Raw genomic sequence first — 21,716 nt, 5'->3', positions numbered from 1 at the left:
TAAACAGACATTTATGCAAACAATGAAACTTAAATAACGTTTATTTTGTGAATATCCAATTAATTGTTTTGCATGAATATACAATATACAAATATGTTAATTAAATGATAAAAAGATCACTATTATTTATATATAAATAAAACTTAATAAGGAAATAAGGACTTTCATGGTCACAAAAGCAGCATTACATAAAAATCAGTTTATCCCTAATGAGCAAGCAAAGAATAAAAACATAAAATTTACTTATGCTTCTTACTTTATTTCATTTGGTTTGCAATAAGCTATTGTGAACGACAGAGAGGTGAGAAATGCCCTAATCTTGTTATTAATCGTTTGATTGACCTTCACTTAAAGCAACATCATAGGCTCGTTATTTTTGGTTTGAAAAAAAAAAGAGAAGATTTGAACGTTGACACAGTTTAATAGAACTTCAAAGTATTTTTAAAAAGTTTATAGAAAAAAACAACAACAACAACATAATGCAATATAAAAGATCCAGATGCATTATAACGTAGAGAAAAAAAGTTCATTGTAAAAGATGCAGTCCCAGGAAACGGTGTAGGACTACTAGGCAGTTTAACTGTTTAGCTACCAGCATCTTCCAGCCCATGTGGGAACCTAGGCATTCATTCCTAGACAGATGGTCTCCTGCAATACCAAAACAGAGAAAGTAAAGAAAAATCAGCTGAAAATATCGTTTGTTCTTTAGGGTATAAAGTTACACAAATTAAACCCAAGACTTCAGTTCAACATTGATCCAAACAAACTAACAAGTGACGCTGATGATGTGCGTTATGGAAAGCTTTTGAAGCTTTAACTACCTACACAAACACCCAATAAAAAATAATAATGATTCATGACTATGATCTAGATAGGCTACAAACTTATATACCGATATCATTTCATATGAACGTGTATATACCTTGTATTTCTTCATTGGCCTCGCGTCCACCATATCCATCAGCTCTCTAACCCATTGCGCATCAGGGGGAGCGCAAAGATCACGACCTTTTCGAGTTCGGAATCTGAAAGTACAAATAAAAATCCTTTTATAAAGTGCAGGAACATCTTACAATACAAATACACAGCACCTCCTTTATCGTTGTCACAATAAGGTGCTCGTATTAGGCGCCTATGAGATGAAACACCGCTTTCTGAACTTAGCCATGTCCATGTCTTAACTGTCTGAACTACTTACTTATAGCTTTGTTGCGTCACAGGCGAACTGACTAAAGAATCATTGAGAAAACCTTTAAAGGTCGACGTCACTTTGATACTCACACAACAGCACTGATGAGGCAGCCTTCGCCTTTGCGCTGTTCACGGTAACAGGCGATTATGCGTTTTGGGATGGGATGAGAGCTGAACTTCAAACAGCAGTCCAATGCTTGATCTCCAAGAGAAACTAAATGACACAAAGAAACGAAGATTTGTCTGAATAAATTAACATCAATGTTCCGGATGCTGATTAAAATTCTGGATCTAGAATTTGATTTCTCTTCCAAAGGTGTGACATTACAGTCCAAGTTTGCAATACAGTGAAAACACACACACACACACACACACACACACACACACACACACACACACACACACACACACACACACACACACACACACACACACACACACACACACACACACACACACACACACACACACACACACACACACACATACATACATACATACATGCTTGAGTCATATACAGAATAATCTATAATAAAACTAACCATCCATGTTGATGCTGATGATGATAGCAGTGATCCATACACCCATACACAGACTGAGAAAGGCAGATCGAGCCATTGTGTTCAGAGGATGAGAGTCACACACTTTCTGTCTGGACACTGATATTAGATGCTTCTGAATCTCCTCCTTCTCTGCCCTCTCTCTCTCTCTCGTCCACTCCTCGCCCGCATTTTATAGCTGCTTTAACTTTCGTTTTCACGCAGGTCCTGCATTCAATCAAATCTGGGGATTCCCAATAGACCTTGCTAGAGAAAGGTTAAACACACACACACACACACACACACACACACACACACACACACACACACACACACACACACACACACACACACACACACACACACAAAGCATCCAGTGAGCATCAGCCTGCAGAGATTGTCCAAGCAGACAGGAAGAGTAACGCAATAAGCACTCTTTACAACTGTGAAGAACAGGAAAGGATCTCAGCATTTCACTCAACATTTCACACAACTTTAAGGCAGATGTCCTACAACTTGTAACACCTTAAGCATATGTGGTATTATATTATATGTCTGTCATAGAAACAATATATTATATAAAATATAAAGATGTGTATTAATTATCTGTAGTAGGAGCAAGACTAGAACTACTACATTACAATACTAAGCTAACTGTGAAAGGTTTTTTTTTGTTCACAGAATTAATTTTCTAAATGTGTGCCAGTTTCACATTTTCTCACACTCTCTGGTGGTCCAGTCTGGCTTCTTTACGATCACTCTGCTTTTCCCGAATTTGTCTGGAGCCACTCCAGTGAGAATACTTTCATTTTCTTGATTGTGTATATGGTCCTGATAGTGTACTTCATCTCAGTAAATTATCACCATCTTAGATTCAATGTTGTGATAAAGCCACCGTCAACATCAACATTTCTTTGTAATTTATTCTTATGTGACTTTTGGGAATTCCACAGATGAGGCAATGTGCCTGTTTATTGTGTCGAGCATAAGGGCGTGTGAGTGCAATATAGCTGTTCAATAAAGGCTTGTTAAAAGTACAAAGCGAAAACATGATGAATGATAAATGCTTAATAATGTGCATTACGTTTACTCGGTTTATATGAAAATGCTATTAAAGTAGGAGATATAACATATCACAACACTTACATTTTTACATTTTTGTACTACAATAATATAATAATGAGGAAACTGGAAATGGATTATTTTCCAATCATAGCATAACCTGAACTGTTTTATTCCACTAACTTTTTTTATTTCTTATATTGAATGAAACCACACTTTGTATATCATGTAGAGAGTTGTGCATCATCCACAAAAAGTTCCAGTGAATGTATTAATAATGGGGCTGCGTTACAACAGCTAAAACCCTCATTGCCTAACCAACTGCTATTCTCACTCTCACGTGACATAATAATGCCAGAAACAATGCAACTTGTCAAGTTACAGAGAAACCTGAAAGCCTTTTGTCCCATATCAGACTCTTTCCAAATATCTGTTGTAAAAGCCACATCATTCCTGTGATGTGTCAGTATTGTGTAAAATTACAATGTATGACAATATCAGTATTCTATTATTCACAATATTCTACATCAAGATAAAAATTGCAACACAACACTGGTATTATTTAATAAAATGAATTTTATTTGAATTCACCCACCCTAAAAAACCCATGCACATTTTGTAAGGGAAAAAAAAAATTACAATTCATCATTAGCTTAAATGTGTATAAAAAATAATGTACAGTGTGTTGGCACACATACACACAGATTCACATTTTATGTTTGTTCTTTTTTTATATGAGAACTACATAAGAGAGTTAGTGCACTTTGACACATAAAGGTACAAAGGAGAAGTAGCTTATTAACATCACAGGAGCTGTCATAGAAAATCCAGGCGTGATCATCAGACAGGCCTGGACTTATTCGCTCTGTTTATCAGTGAGCGCCTAAACAAAGACAAAGAGTAGATCAGTAAAAACAGGACAGAATGAAACTCCATACAGCTTTTTTAAGAATGATATTACTATTAAGCTGATTTGTGTTACCGTTGCTCTTGGCGCTACGATTATCCAGATATTCAACAAGCTTCAACACCCATTGATATCTCAGGTCATTTACAGGTGGAGAGCACAGCTTCCTGTTCTTCTTTGTGATGAACCTAAATGACCGAGATGTCAGAAGGGAAAGAAAAGGGAGCATTTAAAATTTTAGTACTGCAGCTCATTATGCTAAGTTGTTTAAGGTTGTTGATGAATGAAAAACTGTGAAAACTTACACAGTAGCTGGAATGGGGCATCCGCTGTCTAGGGTTTGAATGGTGTAGGAACCAACAATGCGGCGTGGAACTAAAGTGTCACTGGTGGTCAAGCAGCAATCAGCAGCAGTATTGGAGAATGCTAAAAAAAAAATAGAGAGCGAGAGAGCGAGAGAGAGAGAGAGAGAGAGAGAGAGAGAGAGAGAGAGAGAGAGAGAGAGAGAGAGACTCTTTATGATAATAATGATAGCAATAGATAAAAAATAGACTATAGTATATAATTTAATACTGTAGTAATAAATTAAAAAGTGGATTTCTTTGTACATTTTTGCTTTATATAAGTTTTGTGGCTGATTTACAGGAAATCTAGTCATTGGCAGGAAAATGGAAAGACCCCGTGAGAGGGGAAACATGAATAAAGACCTTGATAGCCCACACGCTTTACTGTCATGCTGGATACAAACACAATAGGCTTGCAGTTTTAGAAGGGTTTCGTTCAGGCGGTCATTGACCCTGGGTCTACATCACTGTGCTGAATGAATGACCGACATGCTTTTCGGTCTTCAGTAACAGAAACAGCTATAGATTTGCATGCATGTGCACATCCATGTGCACATGTGTGTGCTGTCTTACCTTGTGCATTGTTCCACAGAAGTGCAGAGAAGACCAGAAGAGCAACAACTGCATTAGACATGTTTGCGTCTGTGTTCTGTAGCTTTCTGAGTATCAGAAGGAAATGTGCAGAAGGTGTGTGTTCAGGTACCATCACAAGCTCATATTTATACACCTGCAAACAAAAAAGGTAACTTTCACTTTCGTTATCTCATAAACCCATCAATTCAGAAGGTACTGTCACTCTCCGCCCTCTTCAACTGTCTTTTCCAAATCTTTCCCGTCACATCTCCCCCTCCCCACCTTTTCGTTTATTCTTTTGGCAATCCCACGCTCTCCAGAAATGCTTTTTTTAAGTCCTGTGAAAAGAGGCATCATTTAGTAATGCTTTGAAATGAAGCCATGGTTTTGTTTCATTTCTGCACAAACGGGGCAAAATAGGCTGTATTGTGCACTTTTCTCTAACCAAGGGTGTTCTTTGTGGATAGTTTGTGGATAAATAGTTGTAGTGGGTATGTCCACCATTGCATGAAAGACACTATTATTGCTGTGTGAACAAGGAAAGTTATGTCCTCAGGAAAAAGGCAATACATTCCTAAGAAGTGCTTCCTAAGAAGTTTCTATTTCTTGTTGCACAAGTTATCACTTTTATTTTACTCTCTGCATGACAGAGAAGGACATTCTTCCTCTTCTTTAGCTTCCTCTGTATTTATTTTGCAACATTTATCCAAGATCTCAATTCAGTCTAAAGAGTTTGCAAGGTGCAGCACTGATCGCTGCCATTATCTTGATTTATGATCAGCCCCCACTTACTGTACCTGACTTCATGTCAGATCCTGGCATCAGGACAGGGGTGTGTGTTTCCAAGAATATTGTGCCACCGAGCCAAGAGAGTTACAGAGCAGTAGCACCGGTGAAACTGTGAAATAAAACAACCATAAATGTCCTGATAATTTTCTGGACAGTTTAGCATTCCACTAACTATAGAGCACTAATTTTACATTGCTGTGACACATGCATAATGATTTAATGCATCGCTGTTTGACATGCAAGATCCACCAAATGTGGTAAATGTATGACACAGTGTTTGAAAACTAAATAGAGTCAAAGACTCATGTCCAAGTAAAATAGATCACAGTTTGCACTATATGACTAAAAATTTTGTGTTTTGATGTTATTAGATGTCTAACAAATTGCCCATGCAATAACATGAGGGTGTGTAATTTTATTTTTGGATGACCTAAATGAAGCTGATGTGGCTGGAAAGAGGTTCTTTGTGATGCTTTACATTTAACTGACCTAACATCAGAGATACTTTTGATTTGTATCCAAAGTTGCCGTGGCTTTTCTTCCTACTTTAACACCATAGAAGACGTACAGAAGTTTGTGATCATCGTTCACATGATCAGTTGGATTCCTCAATTTGCTACTCATCGAGCGTTAAATTTGTTTTTACATCTAAACGTAAGTTTAGAGAACAAAGGGGATATGTTTAGCGTACAGCTTGACAAAATGCAGCTGAATGAAAAGACAAACTTGTACAGAACCTGTGAGTTTGCTTCTTGTTTATTTTGTTGCCCACACAACACACACAACCGGCTTCTTTGGGTTTTTCCAGCAACAGTCGGATTGGCTAGTCTAAATTGTGATAAGGTGTGAACAATTATGTACTGGATAGGTTCCAAATGCACATCAATGTATAAATGAATGTATGCATGAATGAATACAAATGCAAGGAATGCAAGAAAAAGGTGAAATTGTTAAACAGTGAACTCTATAACCTCTATATTTTTAGCAAATATAAAAGCCATAAATCATAAATCAAATGAAGACATAAGACATTATTAATCAACTATCCAACTAGTTATATGTATGTTGGGTGATTTTACGCTTTTTACCACCACATACACGCAATGGTTATGTGTAGCTGTGTGTGCATGTGTGCATATGTATAGTATGTATTAAACAAAGAGCCAGTGTTTATTCTAAACTGCACTTCTTTCTTCTTTTTTTCCAATTCTTCAATACACAGATGCTTATCTTGGCATATTTGTTCTAAGGTTACACCATTGTTTATTGCATAATGTGGCCAACAGAGAGACAAAATAAGTAGGAACGGACAAGAGGTCCTGAAAGTACCGCATCACATGTAAGAACTGGACAGAAAAAGAAGAGAAACCAGTGAAATGGAAAAAAAAATTCCCATCTGAGGTCAAGCCACTGGGTCATACAGGTGGAACTTTGCATTAAGAAAACAAGCAAACAATGAACAGGAGCAGCTCGCAAAGTTTCTCTGGCTCAACATTTCATTCACGGGTTTTTTCAGTTCTGTTACTCTACCAGGAATTGTAGAACTCAGACAGATGTAGAAGTGAAAGCGATCTGTGTCCTGAGCTAAATAGAGTAAGGCATGAGATAAATAGAGTAAGCAAAAGTCAAGTAATCAAAGGATCCACACAAACAATAGGCCACCAAAAGTTTTAGAAATGTGATATAGTAAGTGTACAATGGACAAAACATGAATACATGAATGGTTTATACAGCATAAGTGAATTATAATGTGGCTGCCAGAAAAAAATCCCCTCTCATGAGTTAGATATGTAAGAGCTGTAATATTTACTGACCTTATCGTGAACCTCAACTCACTTGACACACCTTACAATATAATATTTTGCAGTGCAAAAAAACTTACTTAAAAAAGAAAACATAAGCTGACTCATATTATTCACTTATTTATTTTCTTTACATAGTTCACTAGTTATCACACAGCTGATGTGTGAATAACAGTTCTGAACACAGGTAATTTATCATATCCTAACCACTTATATCATGCGTGATCCATAATGACTTATGTAATGCACAGTCTGTTAACAGTGAAGTGCCTGGAGAACAAATGGGAGGTCCTTTACAATCTTAGTTTACTGTAATTCTTACTGTAGGGACTTTCACTACAGAAAAAAATTCATATTGTTGTCCTGTGTCGTAAATCAGGAATGATGAGGGGGGTTAGATGAGAAACAGTAAGTAGTTTTGGCACTGGTTCCTCAACAGTAAACAAGTGTTCCAGGAAGTGCTACTGTGAAATCTGTGCAGTGTGGACAAAACATTAAATAAATGTTGCTCAATAAAACTGTCACTGCTACAGGTGATACTATGCAACATGGGTATGAATGAAATGTTATTATGGATACGTTATATGAACAAAAAAGGGCATCACACCTATATAAGCTTGCTTATGGCCATTAATATAAATATAATATATATTTATAATTATATAAATATAATTGTGGCTTATGGCTATAGGAACAGAACAGAACAGAATATGACAGAGCAATGTAGAATAATGTCATAGAATAGAATGAAATTGCAGTGAATTGAATTGAATAAAACAATGTAATATGACATAATAGAATAGAATAGAATAGAATAGAATAGAATAGAATAGAATAGAATAGAATAACTTTCAAATATTTTTCTGTATTGTGGACACAGTGGGCTTTTTGGTGATTGATAACATTATAAATTGAACTAAGTACCAGATGGTTACTTAGTTTTGATGATTTAAAATTTTATCATTTTTATTATTTCATTTTATTTTTATTTCAGATTTACTTTTAAAGATTTCAATCTTTTTTCTAGCTTAAACATGCAGCTGTTTTGAATCTGACTTTTAATATAAACAGATAACTGCACACAGCAGATTGTGTAACATTGGAACAGATACTTTCTTTTTCTACATGACACACATTTCCACCTGAAACATGGCACCTTTAGATAAGGAGAAGTATAGAAACAAATAGACTTAAAGTAATCGTATATAAATAACATTTAATATTTATTTAATCCATTCAGTCTCCTCTTTAGTAAGTGACATGCTTGTTCCATTAGGTTAACGTCTGTTGTTTGACTTGCTCAGTCTAAAACCTTCCATTTTTCCCCAGATGCTTTTGTTTGTTGGGTTGGCAGTGTGTTTTGGGTCATTATTATGCTGCATGATGGCATTTCTCCCAATTAGATTGGATGCATTTCAAAGTTCATTCAATTAACACTTACATTTATGGCATTTTGCAGACGTCCTTATCCAGAGCAACTCACGGAAGTGCTGTGTCTGTCTCATTGTACTGTATCATTGAATAAATAGATACTGTAGAAAAATTCACAGACTAAGAAAACCATCAGCTAAAAACCTCAGTTGGGCTTGTAATATAACAGAATTTTGGCAGAAAGAATGTTTCTCTAGACATGAATTCATTCTGCTTAGTCAGTCTGTTCCAGAAGCATTCGTGTATGCTCAAGCCATGACATGACTTGACCACCACCGTTCTTCACTAATGAGCTCATATGTTTTAGATAATTAGCAGATCCTTTATTTCTGTACACTTTGACTTTTCCATCAGGTTAATCTGTATTTCTTCTAATGTTACTGCTGATGATTGCTTACTGATGAGGAATTTGCAGCTTGTGGTACAGTATGTTCCTGATATTTCTGCTCCCGAAATCTTTGAACGACATACTGTTTTGTGAGACCTTCACCCCTTCCCGGTGGAGATTGTGGGTATTGTTTCTCTTCACAGCAATGTTAATGTCAATACTTCCAACAGACAGTTCTGCTACTTTACTTTCATTTATATAAAACCTGCATTTCAAGTGAAAAGCAATAGAATCCAGCGTCAAAAAAAAAAAAAATCTGGCAAAGATATAACAGGATGACTTTTCTAAGTGGAATCTTGACTGTGTGACATCCATTCCTTAATCTGTAATGTTAGCTCATACTATGATATGTATCAGTTTCCTGTAACACAGACCCAAGAAACCAAAAGCATGCTTGCACGCTTTCATGCTTTATCCTCAGTGTGGAAAGAGAGTGAGGTTCTTTGTCTGGAATAGGACACAAAATGGTTTAAATGATCCATAACCCAATAGAAATGATTTATTCTAGCTTATATCACACAATTTTATATAAATCATGCGACAGTTTTCAACAAACAACATTTAAACAAGAAATGTATGACAAATTGGTACTTTTACCCTATTCAGAATTAGAAACTTTCTGTAACTTTATAGTGAATTTACTGTCTATTTCCACCAAGCTGCAAAACATGGTAGAATTATTGTTATTCTTTTCAGAGTTTCCCTAGGATTCTCTGAATCTCTGCATGTATAATCGCACCCTATGTTTGGGTATCATTACTCAAGTACTATCATTAGTCTGTAATATGCCTTTCATCTTGGAAGAACAAGCCTAACGTGATCTCTATGTTTCCCTACTGGCGTTATATACACACACATTAAATGACCCCTGTTGGTACTCATGAAATAAAACTTAAGGGAAATTTGGAAGGGAACAATTAATCGGCTCACCCACAGTATTGACTGTTACTGTCTACATGCCTGCTATTATGATTGCATTCAAATTACATCCCACACAAACATAAAATCTCAAAAGAATTTGGGTGTGAGGCCTTTATGAGCAAAAACATGCTGTGCTTCTTTTGTAACTTGAGGTCTTTTATGAGCTTTTAACAGGAACATTCATCAACGATAGATGCTACACTACAGGCAATATTATTGGCTTCTATGTATTATTGTCAGCCTAAATACGGCAAATTCTTGTATTTCAACCACTCAATGTCATTGTTTCCATAGCCAAATTAATTCTTTATCTACCAATCAAGAGAAAAGCCTATGCACACAGATGTAATATATCAGAAGGTCATATTTATGTACATACTGTAAGTGCTGCTTTTCAGCAGAGATTTAAAATCTAGTGTAAAATTGTGAAAATTCCCATATTAAGAAGTGTGTCTGGGACACTGTGGTACATTTCAGTAGTCTCACTAGTCAAGAACCCAAAGCAATTATCACCATACACTTCACCTTTGCCAGAACAACACTGCATACCAAAAGAGGCTGGTCTGTACAGTCACATGGTTTATAGGAAAGCTGAAATTGTGTTTCATTTACGTGCATGTGTATCAAACCAGTAATCAGAAAACAGATTGGGAAACACACAAATAGACACACACAAACACACACACACGCACACACACATCTATGATGCATCAAACACCTATTAAAAGTTTTAGTCTGGTATGTACAAAAATTTCCATGATGCGCATCATCTGTTGTGATTCTTTTGGTATCATTAAATAATGCAAAAGTTAGGGGAGTTCTGGTTTGATAAGAAACACAAGATAATATTATATATAATAAAAATGTTATGCATCTTAAAATGTTTAGCAGCTTTGCTTTTACCCATGTTGAATTAAGGGAGGAAAATGCTTCTAAATTTTAGCATCACAACTATTTCTGGAAATTGTTAGTATACCATACCATGACTAACTAGGTTATATGCTAATATAAATTAATAAATTAATGCAGTGATTATAACTTGATGTTGGGCATTTTATTGTATTTGCCAGTTAATGAGAGCTGGAGAGACTTCAGCATTCAACACAATCATCCCTCAGCACCTGATTGCAAACCTGAGTCTGCTAGGACTGAACACCTCCCTATGCAACTGGATCCTGGACTTCCTATCTGGGAGACCTCAGTCAGTCTGGATAGGGAACACCATCCCCAGCACCACCACCACACTGAGTACTGGAGCCCCTCAGGGCTGCATGCTCAGCCCGCTGCTGTTCACCTTGCTAATTCCCGTCTGTGCAGCAATGCACAGATCGAACCATATCACCAAGTTCGCTAATGACACAATCGTGGTGGGTCTCATCAGCAAGAACAACGAGTCAGCAAACAGAGAGGAGGTGAAACAACTAACTGCCTGGTTTAGAGCCAACAACCTGTCTCTGAATGTTGATAAAACTAAAGAGATGGATCTTGACTTCAGGAGAGCACAGAGTGACCACTCTCCCCTGAACATTGACGAATCACCAGTAGAGATCATCAAGAGCACCAAATTTCTTGGTGTTCAACTAGCGGTCACCTGGTCACTCAACACCAGCTCCATCACCAAGAAAGCCCAGCAGCGTCTCTACTTCTTATGAAGCCTGAGAAAAGTACATCTCCCTCCCCCATCCTGACTACATTTTACAGAGGGACCATTGAGAGCATTTTGAGCAGCTGCATAACTGTCTGATTTGGGAACTGCACCATCTCGGATCACAAGACCTTGCAGCGGGTATTGAGGAAAGATGATAAATCATTGGAGTCTCTCTTCTCTCTGTCATAGACATTTAAACCACAAAGCCAACATTGTGGATGATCCCACACACCCCTCACACACACTATTCACCCTACATGCTGTCTTTGCACATGCACATGTCTTTCACATTTCAGTTGATTGCTGTTTTGCACAATACATTACAATACCTTATGTAACTGCTGCTATAACACTAATGTGTTCATTCCAGGATTTCTGCACACACAATATTGAATGAACATACAGTATTTACACTGGTCAGTGCTGCTTTTGTGTATTGTCTTTTGTGTGTTGTCTTTTGTGAAATGTCTTGTATTTTTTGCACTGGTTTTTGTACTGCACTGTTTGCAGCAGGTTGCAAAGATGCACTTTATGTGGCTAGGACTAATTTACTAAGTCCTTAGCTCTGTCTTTGTTCTATGTAGCACCATGGTCATGGAGAAACGTTGTCTCATTCCACTGTGTACTGCAACAGCTATATATGGTTGAAATGGCAATAAAAGCCTCTTGACTGGACTTGAATCTTGACTTGGATTCTGACACTAGAGTGACATCTTTTGGTCACAGGAAGAAAACAGTTCAGATCTAAATTATGTGCCCTACATAGAATCACTGTAGATGTTGAAATAGTAGCCAATTGTCCAGTGAATCATGCATTACAATTCTGAAAAGAAAAAGCTTTACTTATACTGTTATTTAATGCCAAATGAATTTGGCCAAAGAAAAGTTTAATGTTACTAGTGGTCAGTGGTAGCTTACAAAACTGGGGTTTAACCAATTTCCACATAGGGATTAACAAAGTATTGTTATTCTGATTAAAGATACATTTGTCTGTAGTAGGGAGCTAATTGTATGCTTTGTATCTTTGGCTAAATGAACAAGAGAATCGGACCACTGGTGTACTTGGGCATAGCTATGGGGTGGCCATTATTATTATTACTATTATTTTTTTATATTCTTATTATTATTGAACTTTTACCGATATATTGACAACGACTTGGTCAATCTTGTCATGAAAGTTTGAATACTAATGGAATATACTGTATATGGAATAAGGCCCAGCAGAGGATGTACTTTCTACTCCAATTAAGGAAGTATGGATTGCCACAGGAGCTGTTGATGCAGTTCTACACTACAGCCACTGAATCTGTCCTGTGCACATCCATCACCATCTGGTTTGGATCAGCAACAAAACAGGACAGGAACAGACTGCAACACACAGTTAAAACAGCAGAATAAATAATTGGTACTCCCCTGCCCACTCCCCAGGACTTGTACCAGACAAGAACCAGAAAATGGGCAGGAAAAATCACTACTAGCCCTTCACAAACTTGACACAACCTTTATCAGCTCCTCCCTTCTCGCAGGCGCTACACAACTTTGTTTACCAAAACTGCCAGAAACAGGAACAGTTTCTTTCCCCGGTCAATCACCCTGAATAACAACTCACCATAATTATATTCCCTGCTTCATATCTATAAGTACTGCATTATAAGAACTGTCAGTCATCACATCATTCGTATCCGTTACACACACCTCTGCTGCTGTATATTGTACAAAAGTTCTAAAGTAAACTCTTTGTCGTTCCTGACGCACAACACTGTTATTTGCACTAACATGCACTCTCACACTTTATGTACATTAATGATCCCTCATATACTCTATTCCTATGTAAAACTCACTTCCACTTTAATACAAGCCTCACGTTGTCTGTACTGTCTCGTATAGTCTGTTTCGTCTAGTCTTTGTCTGTTTTTATCTGTACAGTCCAAGCTAAATGTATAGTATAGTGTTATTTATGTCTGTACTTTTAAGAGTCACCAACAGCTGGAACCAAATTCCCCATGTGTGTGAAGTGACATGACATACGGCTAAGCATGGTGACCCATACTCAGAATTAGTTCTCTGCGTTTAACCCATCCAAAGTGCACAGACACACCTGGAGCAGTTGGGGGGTTCGGTGCCTTGCTCAAGGGTACCTCAGTCATGGCCGGCCCAAGACTCAAACCCACAACCTTAGGGTTAGGAGTCAGACGTTCTAACCATGAGGCCACAACACTGTGTGTGTGTGTGTGTGTGTACAATTCTGATTCTGATTCTAATTTTGATACAACATTTCTGGTAAGATAATTTCATACACCGTCATTTTGTAGGTGTATGAAACAAGCACTGTTTGTTTCCAACACAGACGTGAACTAGTCCTTTGCCTCACTGAACACACTATTGTAAGGTTTTTTTTTGTTTGTTTGTTTTTTGTTTTTTATTATTATTTACTTTTGTAACACTGGATTCATAAGTTTGTGATTAGCTATAATTAATTCTAAATAAAGATGTAGTTGTATATTATGTTAGCTAAGACTGTTTTGTGTTGTTGGGAACCATAAACAGATAGCATTAGCTAAAATGTTAGTTGCTATGGAAGCTCTATATTGTCTCCCATTTAAGATCCACCACACTGTAACAGTTTAATATTTCTATCACATGCCCATTGGAGAACAAACATAGGCATTTTAATTCAGTATTATATCACTTAAAAAACACTACTTATTTTTGATCCCTTGTATTTCTAGGTTACTTTTAACACTTTTTTAAACGAGTTTCTGCCGTTTCTTGTTGCCGCGGTGCATTCTGGAAGTAGTCGAAGGATTCAAGATGGCGGCGAGCAGGAGACTGCACAAGGTAGAATCATTTTATTTCTCTAGTTTTTTGTTTTTCTATCTCTTTCGTAGTCGGCCACCGAATGGGAAACGTTTATTAAATCGATTATTATTTGAACCGAATGAGTAATCAGTTCGTTCACATTCGTTTGTGGTTAAGTTTCGTTTAAAGTTACTGACTGGCTCAGGCGGTAGCTAGGTCCGGATCAGCCTACTACTGTACTAAATAGTATGTATAAAATAGTGCTCATGCAGCGATGGTGGAACGTTTTAACATACTATTTATTATGTTAGTATGCGGTTTGGGCTGTAGCCGGTGACTCTCGGTTAGCTTTCTTACAGAACCTCGATTTGTGTGTGAAAATAGACCGCACATACTCATTGTAAACTACATAAGTGTGTTGTTGAGCTGTTACAAGAAATACTGAGAACTCTGAATGATAATGGCGTATAATAATTTGTCTAAATAAAAGTTGTGCCCCGAATATGCCATGCTAGTCGTCTGTGAGATATATCGTCAAGGAAAAAGCGGGTCATTATGTCTTGCTTAATCTAGCCTTAACGTCCAGTTCTCTAAAATGGTGCCTGTTTTATTCGACTAAAGATGTTGGGGATGTGACGACTAGCAGTCCAAATAAGCAGAAGTAGTAACGTTAAACTAGGAATAGGTGTTAACCTTAAACAGTAGTCTAGATTACTAGCTAAATAAATGAGTGCGTTGGTTGTGAAGTTAACAAAAATGAGCGACAGCCAGGTTTTTAACATGAATGCTTTGTATATACAAATGACTATCAAGCTAGTTAGCAAAGGCCCTAAAGGAAAAAACGAAACTGTAAGTCGATTTCATTCAAGAGCATCCGAGAGCACAGATCAGTTTCCCTACGTCAGCTAGTCAGATGCCTGAATGTTGTCCAGCCTGTATATTTCCTGTACTTCTCAGCAGTGTGTGGGATGTTTCCTTAAGGGTTTACTTATAGATTAGATGGCTTGTGAAGCATGAGTGTGCTTTAAACGTGCTTTCAGTGATTTGAACAGTCAGTAGTGCAATAATGTGTACTTGTAAGGAGGACACATCCTCTGATAATCTGATCAAATCAAATTTTATTTGTCACATACGTATACATACAGAGTACAACATGCAGTGAAATGCTTTTTACGTTTGTCCGGTATTCAAGCATAAAAAGGAATGGAATTAAGGATTAAAGGATTAAAAATAAAACCAAACACGGTTGCTGTCAGTTACATCTTTAACCGACAGGGAAATTTCAAATCGTCGGATGTCCCATGTTGGGACATAACTATTTTGGGCAGCTTGTGCAGTGTTAAAATGTGATTGATTGTAGTTACGGGATGATCCTGATCCTATGTATGACTTGTCGTTGTGCTACGACGAGTGGATCTAACAGAGATTTGTCAACGTGTCATAAAAATATACAGTATTAAATTAAAACTGCCTCTCATTTTGTGTTCTTCTGTAGCGCATCTGCCTTTTAGATACTTTTCAACCCACCTCTGATGTAAAGGGTGATTATTTGATTTGCTGTAGTTTTTCTGTCAACTTAAACTATTCTTGCCATTCTCCTCTGACCTCAGTCTGATCAGTGAGGAGTTTTTGCTGGCAAATGTGTTCACTAGTGATCGTTGTGTGTGAAAATCCCAGATTATCTGTTATTTAAATACTCAACATATCCTGTCTGGCACCAACAACTATGCCACAGTCAATGAGTCACTTTTTTTCCACATTTTAATGTTGGATGTGTGTGAGATTATGCATTGTTGTGCTGGCAAGTGATTTGCTGATTGAATTGGATAAATGAGTGGGTGTACATGTGTTCATGCTAAAGTTGCATGTGCATAATTTTAAAAAGAAAGAATACTTTCAGACATGTATGATTTGTGTGATGATATGAGTTCCCATTTACCTATGATGTCACTTCAAAGAAACAATAAAGACGTCTCCTTTTCCGAATACATTTGTCATTATTTTTGCCCTTTGTTTTTCTGACCTTGGTTTTTGCAACTGGAAAAAATTAAAAGCACCCATTGCCACAAATAACACAATCTTCATCGATTGGCTCATTAAAAGCAAGCAGGACCATTGATAAAATGTAGCAGCATGTCATGTTGAAACACCTGTGTTTATTGGTTTTGACAGGAGCTTGAAGAAATTCGCAAATCTGGAATGAAAAACTTCCGGAACATTCAAGTTGATGAATCGAATATACTGACATGGCAAGGCCTCATTGTTCCAGTAAGTCTACTTTTCTGCTCTGCTTTTACAAAATTGCATTGTCTTAGTTTTGCTATATATTCAATAAATAAATAAATACATTTTTAAAAAATCTTTAAAAAAAAAAAAACTTTGACTACTGCTGTCTGCACGTTTACAGACTCATAAAAAGTGGTTATGAGCTCTGGCATTTATCTTTCTAAAGTTTTACTTTCAGTTTATGTGTTTCCTGAATGATGTATACAAATTGTATACAGATTAAACAAAAATATAATTCACTGTTCTTAAGGATAACCCTCCATATGACAAAGGGGCATTCCGGATCGAGATCAGTTTCCCTGCAGAATACCCTTTCAAGCCCCCGAAGATCACTTTCAAGACAAAGATCTACCACCCCAACATTGATGAGAAAGGGCAGGTCTGTCTGCCTGTAATTAGCGCAGAAAACTGGAAACCAGCCACCAAAACTGACCAAGGTAAATTAAACTTCACCACCCTTAGCATCAGGCCATAAATTTGGTAGTGACCCATTCATGTATTGTATTGTGTAAGAGTGTAACACTTATATATATTTTTAAAAATATTACTGTTTCTTCCTTTTTTTTAGTTCTGTGCACCACAAATGTTTGTCCAAAAAAATCATTTAAGTGCTGTTCTTTTTTCAGCTTCCCTAACAAAGCAGAATAAACTCATTAGTTTCGATTTAAAAGTGAGACCACATAAGTTTCTGTTTCCTGTTCATTTTACAAGTAAAAATTAATAAACATGTTTATTTATTGAAGATTCTTACAGTCTCCTGGCCTGAACATTCATGTCTAAACACATGGTTAAAATGCAGCAGTAGTTCAAACGTGCATGAGGTAAATCTAAGCCATACTACTGAAGCCTGTGAACTTTGAAACTTCAGATCTGTAACAGGATATAAAGCCTGTTTTTATGTGACGCATGATTACAGCATGAAAAACAGAAGAACCAACTTAATAGCTTTATGGCCTTACTTTTTCTGGTGTTAATATTTAACCCACTTTTATGCCAATTACATAATTTCCTCTTTCAGCCCTGAGTGATGAGATGCTTGTGTTGTGAAACAGAACTTTCTCTCGAATTATCTTCTCTATTTTAACCAAACATAGCGCTCCATCATTGATACAAGTCTCAGTTGAACTGACCTCACAGGCCTGGTTCTAGTAATACATTAGTCACACTTGTGAGTGAAGTTATTGCTAATGAGAGTCATGAATGTTTTTTTAATCAGGGCTTGCCGATAAGGTTAATATTGGGAAATTTACTGAGATTCTCAAAGGCATTTATTTCTATGATGCTTTATGTGTATCATGATAGATGTTCTAAAAAACAATGTGTTGCATTAAAAATGGTTCAATTCTACTTCATTTACCATGTGCAGATGGTTAAAAATACTTTTTATAAATAGAAAATAAAGAAAAAATATTTCACTGAAAGTGAGAAATACGGCTGGAAAAAGTTTATATTTTACAAGATGTAATTTTAAAGGTCGAGATTTTAACAGCAAAAACATCAATGATAAAACGAAAAAAAAATTGGAGAGATTTACTGTAGAAAAGAATATTATATGGTCAAATCACTATTAGTGTTTATAGTCTAGTTTACATATCTGTAGTTTATTGTATTTCTTCTACTAACGGTTAATTAAGGAATTTAGAAATGAAAAAAATTCCTGAATAAATAAGGTTCTTTGACATTTTAAATAATTGATACCTTGTCATATGGCGTGCCCCCCTACATTTGCGTTTTTACTTATGTTTAGTCATCTATCTATCTGTTTATTATTATTATTAATAATAAACTTTATTTTCTATAGCGCCTTTAAAAATAGCATCTCAAAGCGCTTCACAGAAGAAAAAGGAAACGTACAATTATACAAATAATACGTTAAAATAAGTAAGATATAAAAACACACCAAATAAGAACATACTTTCAAAACAAGTAAGTTAAAAAAAAAATAATTTCAAGTAAAAGCTACCCTAAAGAAATAAACTTTAAGGGAGGATTTAAAGACACTAAGGGATTCTGCTTGCGTAATCCAAACAGGCAAGGAATTCCAGAGTCTTGGAGCTACAGAAGAAAATGTCCTTTCACTCATAGATTTTAAACGGGTATGTGGGACGATTAAAAGGCCAGTTTCCGAAGAGCGGAGATCACGCACAGGTGTGTAGGGGGCTAAAAGCTCAGTAAGGTAGTGAGGAGCCAAACCATTCAAAGCTTTATAGGTAAGCGTAAGAACTTTTAAAATCCACCAAAAATCTGACAGGGATCCAATGTATGGACTCTAAGACTGGAGTGAGGTGATCCCTTGACCTGGTTACAGTCAGGATTCAGGCAGCTGAATTTTGAACCAGCTGTAATTTACTTAGGGTAGCCTTTGAGACCCCGACCAGCAAAGCATTACAATAATCAATACGAGAGAGCACAAAGATATTAATCAACTTTTCAGCCACCGGGAGCGACAGCATAGGACGCAATCAGGCAATGTTTTTTAAATGAAAGAATTATGTCTTTACAATGTTCTGAACATGGGGAACAAATGTTAAATGTGCATCAAATATCAGCCCTAAATTTTTTTCGAATGTTTATTCGAATGTTTGTTTTTCAGTAATTCAGTCACTCATCGCACTGGTGAATGACCCACAGCCAGAACATCCCCTGAGGGCTGACTTAGCAGAAGAATACTCAAAGGACCGTAAAAAATTCTTTAAGAACGCAGAAGAGTTTACAAAGAAACATGGTGAAAAGCGGCCAGTGGACTAATGACACCTGACAAGTGTGTAGCCCCACTCCTCCCAAACATCAATCATGCTCTACCCACTTCTTCTTTCCTACCTTTCCTCTTTTTCTTCCTTCTTTTCTTTCTCAATACACACATCGTCCAGCTGGAGAATCCCATCCCATCGCAACACAGCTGCAACCTCCGTCGTAAAGCAGGTCTCCTTGGGGATCCATCACCAGACCAGTGCCTGGTGTAAGCGTAAAGCCTTTAGGAAAATTCTGGATTTGGTCTTTTTTTTTAAAGCTTGTTATGGAAAAATGGTCAAGATATTGTTACAAGGCATCTCGGTATTAAGTGATGTGTGATTCTCTCCTGAGTGAAATGATCATTGCTTTTTGCATCAATATGCACTTCTTTAATCTGGAGTAAGGTTTAACAGTTTATTCAAAAAATAATTCTACAAAAACCTTGTGAAATGTCATTTATCATTTGTGTAATATTTTTTGTTGTACCCATTTTACACATTTATATGCTATGATTTTCAAAAAAAAATCCAAAACAAGTTTGATGTTTAAACCAATGAAGGAGCTGACGGAGGTTAAACAGCTTAGATGTAGGAGTGTGCTGGTAATTTTTTCATCTGCTCTTATTATTTTTACTGTGCTTTTTTGGGATGGCGTCCTATCTGTTCTTAACACACCGTAGTTTTGCAGATGCACTGAGTAGTCAAAATCAACGAAACCTAGACACTGATCTTGTTAGCATTTTTCGCACATGAAGAAAGAAATGAATACAATTCTTATGAAACGTTTTATGGTGATGTCTAATTTTAAAGCCACCTTTATTTTAAATGTTTCACAGAGAGCTCTTTTTTTTTTTTTTTTTTTTTTTTTTTAATTTTTTGGGTATAGGGTATAAATATGAAAAACGGAAATGGTGGCTCCGGACTGAGAGCGTTTATTTTTGTTTATTCAGAATAAAGATTAGTCGGCGCCTCCTTAGATTCGCATTGACGTCATCCTGTTGTTCCTCATCTCTCCTTTCACATTTCTAGCCAAGATACTGAATATCAAACTTAGTAGTGAAAAGTAGATGTTGATGATAAGGTGTGCTTTGACACTTTTTTATTAGAGGCCTTCAAGAAAAACTATTGGTGATTGATGTGTTTGGAAATATAGTCTCTTATCCCTTTAATTCATTTATCCCACTTCATACAGTAAGTCGTATCAGCATTACATTCATTATTTTACAGCCTCTATATATTTTGTGTGGAACTAGAATAAACTGGCACAGTCATGGGAATGACGTTATACTCAAGAAGCGGCTGACTCTTGGTCACTCTGAGTGTTCTGACTCTCTGATTGGTCAATGGTTTCCAAATAAATCTAGCTAACCTCAAATATTGATGCCTCAGATATATCGATTCATGCACCTTATATCTGAATAAATAATTCAGACATTTATAAACACATAGCATCAGTCATTTATTAAAGTACCGTTAAGTGTATTGTGTTTTCCATGGAAACACAGTAGACGGCAGAATAAACAAAAACACTGGGATCTCAACCCAAACAGCTGATTAAAGCTTGATCCACATTAACAAACGTAATTCATACATTAGTATTACTTTTTTTCTCTTCACACTAAATGGCAATTTTCTCAACCACCACAGATCATTTGAGGATCATGACCTCGATCGAAGGTCATCTTTTGGAGTTCTATTTGAAGTTTTTCATCTCCACATCATTCACCTTTTATTGTGTTTCATGGAAGATTAGAAATAAGGTTCAATGGATTAAATATGAACTATTGTGAAAGTAAGGCTTTAAAAAATTAAGCTTTTTTTCTTCAGCTGATTTGTTTCCTTAAAGGTTCCTTAGACATTTAGGTTTTTCTGAAGAGGGTTATACATAGAACCTTTCTGAGATGCAACCTGTGGTAGGGTTTGACATCTACACCTAACACCTAATGTAATTGCCCTGTGCAGACTTTGCATTTTCTCCTTACGATTTATGGGTTTACTTGTTTTCCTCTAGGTACTCCAGTTTCCTTCCATAGAACAAGGTCATGTCTTGTTAGTTGAATGGAATCTAATTATCCGTAGTGTGAATGAGTGAGTGAGTGTCCACTGGGTCCATCATGTTCACTGGGTCCCCTCTCATAGTTTTTGTCTTTTCATCAGACCATTCGTAGGATAAACGGTACAGAAAATGGATGGATGGATATTATAACTTGCCATAACAAAATGCCATGGAGAAGAGCGGTAAATGCTGTATGAATGTAGGTGGAGGATCAGAGAGACAGTACACAACAATAAGATAAGATACCC

The 21,716-nt window shown here is 36.6% G+C and overlaps 3 protein-coding genes across 3 annotated transcripts; 1 reads left to right on the top strand and 2 right to left on the bottom strand.

The window, feature by feature from the left end:
- Positions 1 to 401: 401 nt before the first annotated feature.
- Positions 402 to 1,922, bottom strand: ccl19a.1 (chemokine (C-C motif) ligand 19a, tandem duplicate 1). The gene is made up of 4 exons (XM_027162840.2): positions 1,734 to 1,922; positions 1,282 to 1,405; positions 923 to 1,025; positions 402 to 648 (listed from the first exon to the last, which is right to left on the bottom strand). The coding sequence occupies exons 1-4, from the start codon at positions 1,807 to 1,809 to the stop codon at positions 619 to 621; spliced, it is 333 nt and encodes a 110-aa protein (XP_027018641.2). The 5' UTR covers positions 1,810 to 1,922; the 3' UTR covers positions 402 to 618.
- A 1,428-nt stretch (positions 1,923 to 3,350) lies between these two features.
- On the bottom strand, positions 3,351 to 5,507 carry ccl19a.2 (chemokine (C-C motif) ligand 19a, tandem duplicate 2). Its single transcript, XM_047818861.1, has 5 exons — positions 5,414 to 5,507; positions 4,617 to 4,770; positions 4,005 to 4,125; positions 3,775 to 3,887; positions 3,351 to 3,675 (listed from the first exon to the last, which is right to left on the bottom strand). Exons 2-5 carry the CDS (start codon positions 4,747 to 4,749, stop codon positions 3,665 to 3,667), a joined length of 378 nt encoding a protein of 125 aa, XP_047674817.1. The 5' UTR covers positions 4,750 to 4,770; positions 5,414 to 5,507; the 3' UTR covers positions 3,351 to 3,664.
- Positions 5,508 to 13,934: 8,427 nt separating this feature from the next.
- On the top strand, positions 13,935 to 20,787 carry ube2l3b (ubiquitin-conjugating enzyme E2L 3b). Its single transcript, XM_027162802.2, has 5 exons — positions 13,935 to 13,979; positions 14,325 to 14,433; positions 16,567 to 16,662; positions 16,931 to 17,117; positions 19,274 to 20,787. The coding sequence occupies exons 2-5, from the start codon at positions 14,407 to 14,409 to the stop codon at positions 19,426 to 19,428; spliced, it is 465 nt and encodes a 154-aa protein (XP_027018603.1). The 5' UTR covers positions 13,935 to 13,979; positions 14,325 to 14,406; the 3' UTR covers positions 19,429 to 20,787.
- Positions 20,788 to 21,716: the final 929 nt, after the last annotated feature.

Source organism: Tachysurus fulvidraco, chromosome 9 (genome assembly GCF_022655615.1).
Source record: "Tachysurus fulvidraco isolate hzauxx_2018 chromosome 9, HZAU_PFXX_2.0, whole genome shotgun sequence".
Classification (NCBI taxonomy): domain Eukaryota; kingdom Metazoa; phylum Chordata; class Actinopteri; order Siluriformes; family Bagridae; genus Tachysurus; species Tachysurus fulvidraco.
The sequence above is the reverse complement of the archived record's forward strand: the minus strand, read 5'-3'. Positions and strand labels throughout refer to the sequence as shown.

Coding starts and splice junctions, on each gene's coding strand:
- ube2l3b (XM_027162802.2), top strand. CDS start 14,407: ATGGCGGCGAGCAGGAGACTGCACAAG. Junction 14,434..16,566: donor CGAGCAGGAGACTGCACAAG/GTAGAATCATTT, acceptor TGGTTTTGACAG/GAGCTTGAAGAAATTCGCAA. Junction 16,663..16,930: donor GGCAAGGCCTCATTGTTCCA/GTAAGTCTACTT, acceptor ACTGTTCTTAAG/GATAACCCTCCATATGACAA.
- ccl19a.1 (XM_027162840.2), bottom strand. CDS start 1,809: ATGGCTCGATCTGCCTTTCTCAGTCTGTGTATGGGTGTATGGATCACT. Junction 1,406..1,733: donor CATCAGCATCAACATGGATG/GTTAGTTTTATT, acceptor TGTGTCATTTAG/TTTCTCTTGGAGATCAAGCA. Junction 649..922: donor GGCCAATGAAGAAATACAAG/GTATATACACGT, acceptor TTGGTATTGCAG/GAGACCATCTGTCTAGGAAT.
- ccl19a.2 (XM_047818861.1), bottom strand. CDS start 4,749: ATGGTACCTGAACACACACCTTCTGCACATTTCCTTCTGATACTCAGA. Junction 4,126..4,616: donor TCTGTGGAACAATGCACAAG/GTAAGACAGCAC, acceptor TTTTTTTTTTAG/CATTCTCCAATACTGCTGCT. Junction 3,888..4,004: donor TGCCCCATTCCAGCTACTGT/GTAAGTTTTCAC, acceptor TCGGTCATTTAG/GTTCATCACAAAGAAGAACA.